This window comes from Benincasa hispida, chromosome 10, assembly GCF_009727055.1.
Source record: "Benincasa hispida cultivar B227 chromosome 10, ASM972705v1, whole genome shotgun sequence".
NCBI classification, from domain to species: Eukaryota; Viridiplantae; Streptophyta; class Magnoliopsida; order Cucurbitales; family Cucurbitaceae; genus Benincasa; species Benincasa hispida.
In genome coordinates, this window is record NC_052358.1 from 11627338 (window position 1) to 11632474 (window position 5137).

Here is a 5137-nt window from a genome sequence, read left to right on the forward strand (position 1 = left end):
CCCAGATACGTATCTGACATGCGATTTGACATATCTATACTTTCATATATTTTTCATATACGTATCTGACATGCGATTTGACGAATATATTTTTCTATGCTTTTTTTTTTTTAAGAAAAAAACAAGTACTCATCTAATCTTTCTCAATCTAAAATTAGGCAACCTATTTAAAAAAATTACTACTCAAGTCCAAAATTAAAAGAAAAAAAAAGTACCAAACCCTATACTAGAATCATTTAATCTTCATCTTCACATTCGAGTCCCCACAAAGTCTACCAAAATATAAACTATTTAGATATCTTCGACAATAAGTTCTTCGTTTATCTTCATACTTCTCCCTCTAATCTTCTTCTGTTTTTTTGCAATATGAGTCACTTTTTTATTGCATTTTGTTAACTATACTTCAACATCTTAGATATTTTTTTTTTTTTTTGTATTGTATTTCAGCATTTGTATTCTATTTTGTGCTATTGTTATTAACTTGTATGCTAAATTTATCTATATCCTAGATTTTTTTAAAGAAAAAGAAAATGTATCTTCAATGTATCAGTATTCTCGTTTTTAGAAATATATATATTAAAAATATATAAAAAAAAAATTACGCATCTTTAGACGTATCCATATCTTAGTTTTTTAGAAATTGACGAATCGCCGTATCCGATCGTATCCGTATCGTGTAGCCATATCTGTGTTTGTGCTTCATAGATTCAAATACCAATTATATGAATGAGATTCATGTAATTAAATATAAATATGATTTATATTGAGAGGAATTAAATATTTGGACATGATCCAAATATCAATTATATGGATGAGATTCATAGAAGTAAATTTAATATAAATGTGATTTATATTAAAATTATCATGTATTGTTGAGAGAAAATAAAGTTTATAGTTTATGTTGTATTTGATGCAATATAAAACTATAGACTACATGTTATATTTTTTATAACATATAGTGTATATATATATAATAAAGTCGTTATTATATATATATATATATATATATATATTGTTTTATTTTATTAATTTAATTGAAATTAATTAAAGGGAAGCAGTTACAACTTCTTTCCCTCATTCTCTCAATTACTGTACATGGGATTAAGTTGGTTGTAAATGATTCTACTTCTTGGATTGGCTCTGTGAGAAAGTTCTCTCCAAGAGAAAAGTTCAATGTAGAAACTTCTTTCTCCTCCTCTCCATCTCCTTTCCCTCTTCCAAGAATTCAAGTAAAGCTCACAACTCTTGCTTGAATCCTTTATCTCAAGAAAATATAGTGGGTTCTCTGTCCATTCTTGTTTGAAGGAGATCCGTGTGGAGATAGAGATCCCTAAGTATTTGATTTAAAGCATGTTGTAATCATATAAATACATATTTTGTTGTTGTTTTATTATAAAACTTTATATTCAATCAAAATTGAATTTTGGACGATCTTTGCTTCCGTTCAAAGGATCTTTTTCTTAAAATTTCCTTTAATTTAACCATATTGAGTTTCAAAATCTAAGCTCTAAATATAAATTAAAAACAATTATACATGCACTAAATCAAAAATCTAATAAGATTATTCAAAACACATTTTAAAACATTTCTAAGATTATACACAATGTCCAATATGTTTTTGCCAAGAAATTATATTCTTAAATAAATCTAAAAAAAACTAAAAAAAAAAAAAAAAAAAACTGACAACGATAGTTTGAGATGAGAGTTAAAAAAAAAAATAGTGTTGGAAGAGTTAGACTTAATTTAGAATTGCTATAGCTTTTAAATAATTGTTGTTAGCTCTAGTTTCTTAAAAATAAGCTATGAAAGGAAGTGTAATAGTGTTTGATAAATTTTTAATTTTAAATTAGTAAAAAAAACAAGTTATAGTGTTACATAAACGAATACAACATTGGTGTAATTTAATTATATGAACTAAAGTAGGCTTATTATTTTAATTATTTTTACGATAATTAGATTATAATTTATTATACTATATATTATTTAAAAATTTATATTTGAATTTCAACTAAATTTATTTAATTTAAATTTTTTGATAAAAATGTAAGAAAAATAATTGTTATATAAAAATTGAATCAATTAATTTAAAAATATATGTAAAAAATATATTAATATGGAAGAATATTAATATAATGCATTAGGTTAAGAAAGAAGAAGATTTTTAGAAAAAAAATGAATCTAAAGCTAATGTTGTGAGGTTTTACACATTAGTTAGAATTCAAAAGGTGATTCTCATATATTAATTAATAATTTAATTTATCGTTAAGTTTTTTTTACAAAATTTTACGTTGCAAACGTAATTCGAAATGGAACCTTAACAAGGTAATTGTATATTAAGGGAGAGATTAAAAAAGAAAAAACGTTGAGATGGGTTAAAAAAAAGAGTAAGTGAATTAAGGCTGTCCACGTGATATGTGCATGGGAAATTCGGTCTTTCCAAAAGCTTTAAATAAGTAAGGACAAAAAACTGTCCTATTTATGCAAATAATTTTCAGCTTACTTGTTTTTTTGCAAATATTTCTACAAACTACCCTATATTTATCCTGTGAACAAACTACAATCAACAACTTAAAGTAACAAAATTAAAAGTAGCATCAAATCTTTTTAGAAAGTTCACTTAAAATTACATAACAACCAAAAGTAACAAAACTTGGTCAGTAAAAAGATGCATCTAGACTCATCTCTACTTCTTTGCTTGAACACAAACTTTGGAATAAAATTTTAAAAAAATTGAAATAGTTTCAATTCTATTAAATAATTTAAAAGTATAAACAAATAATTATTATCAAAATTAAAGTAACTTATATAATTATTACAACTAAATGTATAAAACTTTTCAAAATATTAAAAAAATAGGAAAGCTTATAAACGAATCAGTTTAACTATTGTCTCACTTATACCACTTAAATACAACTTGAACTTAGAAACTATATTCTACTGTTAGTAACTCAAAACTGCAAATTGATTTTTGAGTTGGTCTAGTCAATTCCTAGTTTTTAGTAAATAGTTGAAGTTATTTTTAGTTGTAGTCAAGTCTAAGTTCCTATTCTTGTGGAGTTAGTGGGATTAGTTGCTAACATTATGGAATCTATTTTTAGACTTAAGATATGTATTTATAAGGAGTTTTCTAGAATGAAATAAACACACTTCCCATTTTTCTCATTTCCCTCTCATTAGTTAGCACAACAGCAGTATCAAAGCCCTCAATTCTTAAGGGATCTGTGAGTGAGAATCAGTTAAATATCTCGGAGAGAAACCGAGTGATATACCCGTGAGAGTTGTTAGAAATGGAATTAGGATCAAACAATCTTTCTTCATTGGCTCCACCTGTGTTTGATGGTGAAAACTATCAGGCATGGGCTATTAGAATGCAAGCCCACGTGGAGGGTTGTGATTATAGGGAAGCAATTGAGCAAGACTGTCAGATTGTTCCACTTCCTGATAACCCAACAATACATCAGATTGAGACTCACAAGGAGAGGGTCACCAGGAAGGCAAAAGCTCGAGCTTTCCTATATGCAGCTGTGTCTCCCGCCATATTCAACAGAATTATGCCCTTGAAGTCGACAAAGGAGATTTGGGAGTTCCTCAAAAGTGAGTATGAAGGTGATGAGATGATTAAAGGCATGAAAGTGTTGAACTTAGTTCGAAAATTCGAGAGAATGCAAATGAAGGATTCTGAGTCCATTAAAGAGTACTCAGATAAGTTAATTGGGATTTCTAACAAGGCAAGAGCATTAGAAACCAATTTTTCTGACAATAGATTGATTCAGAACATTCTAGTTTCAGTACCTGAGAGATATGAAGCAACCATTGCATCCTTAGAAAATACTAAAGACCTCTCCAAACTTAAGGTGATAGAAGTGGTTAGTGCTTGAAAGCACAAGAGCAGAGGAGGTTGATGAGACAAGAAGGAAGCATTGAGGGGGCATTTAAAGCTAGAGTGTAACAGGGAGAAGGTGGAAGAGAGAAGAAGAGAAGTGGCAGCAGTAGCTCAGAGTCTGCGGCAAAGGACACTGGTAGTACATGCAAGCAATGTGGGAAGCAGAATCATCCACATTTCAGATGCTATAGAAGGCCATATATGAAGTATAGAAGATGTCATTTATTGGGGCACATTGAAGGATTCTGTAAGGAAACAAAAACTCAATAGCAAGGAGAAGCACATGTTGTAGTACAGCAAGAAGAAGATCAACTCTTTGTGGCTACTTGTTTCTCATCAGTCACTCAATGTGGTGGTTGGTTGGTTGATAGTGAGTGTACTAATCACATGACAAGTGACAAAGAGTTGTTCAAGGATCTTAATAAGTCATTCAATTCAAGGGTGAAGATACGAAACGGTGAGTATCTAGAAGTAAAGGGGAAGTGCACAGTGTCAATAAAGAGTTGTGTTGGAACCAAGTTGATTACTGAAATGTTGTTTGTCCCTGAAATTAATCAAAACTTGTTAAGCGTTGGTCAATTAGTAGAGAAGGGATTCAAAGTGTTGTTTGAAGAAGGAAAATGCCTTATTTCTGATTCCAATGGGAATGAGTTGTTCAAAATAAAGATGCAGCATTAGAGCTTCTAGTTGGATCCACTCGAGAAGGAGCAGGTAGCTTTCAAGTGTCAAGTAAATGACACTGAGTTATGGCACAAAAGGTTGGGGCATTTTCATTAAAAAGGGTATGTACACGTATGGGGAATTGATTTTCTGAGACTTTTGCATCAATTGCAAGAATGGACAAAATCAGGTTGTTACTGGCTATGTCAGCCTAGCATGGATGGAAGGTGTATCAACTAGATGTGAAGTCAGCATTCCTAAATAGAGTGTTAGAAGAAGAGATCTATGTTGAGCAACCAGACGAATTCATCATACGAGGACAAGAGCATAAGGTTTATTTGTTGAAGAAGGCTCTCTACGGGTTGAAGCAAGCTCCTAGGGCATGGTACAGCAAGATGGATGATCACTTGTTGAAACTGGGTTTTTTATGAGTCGTTTTCAAGCTCTTAGGATCAAGTTAGGTGTTTGCAATATTTGAGTTAGGATGAGAATGTTAGTAACTCAAAACTGCAAATTAGTTTTTGAGTTGGTCTAGTCAATTCCTAGTTTCTAGGAAATAGTTGAAGTTATTTTTAGTTGTAGTCAAGTCTAAGT

At 30.2% G+C, this 5137-nt stretch overlaps 1 protein-coding gene across 1 annotated transcript; it reads left to right on the forward strand.

Moving 5' to 3' along the window:
- Positions 1-3287: 3287 nt before the first annotated feature.
- On the forward strand, positions 3288-3878 carry LOC120088925. The gene has a single exon (XM_039046364.1). The coding sequence runs from the start codon at positions 3288-3290 to the stop codon at positions 3876-3878; it is 591 nt and encodes a 196-aa protein (XP_038902292.1).
- Positions 3879-5137: the final 1259 nt, after the last annotated feature.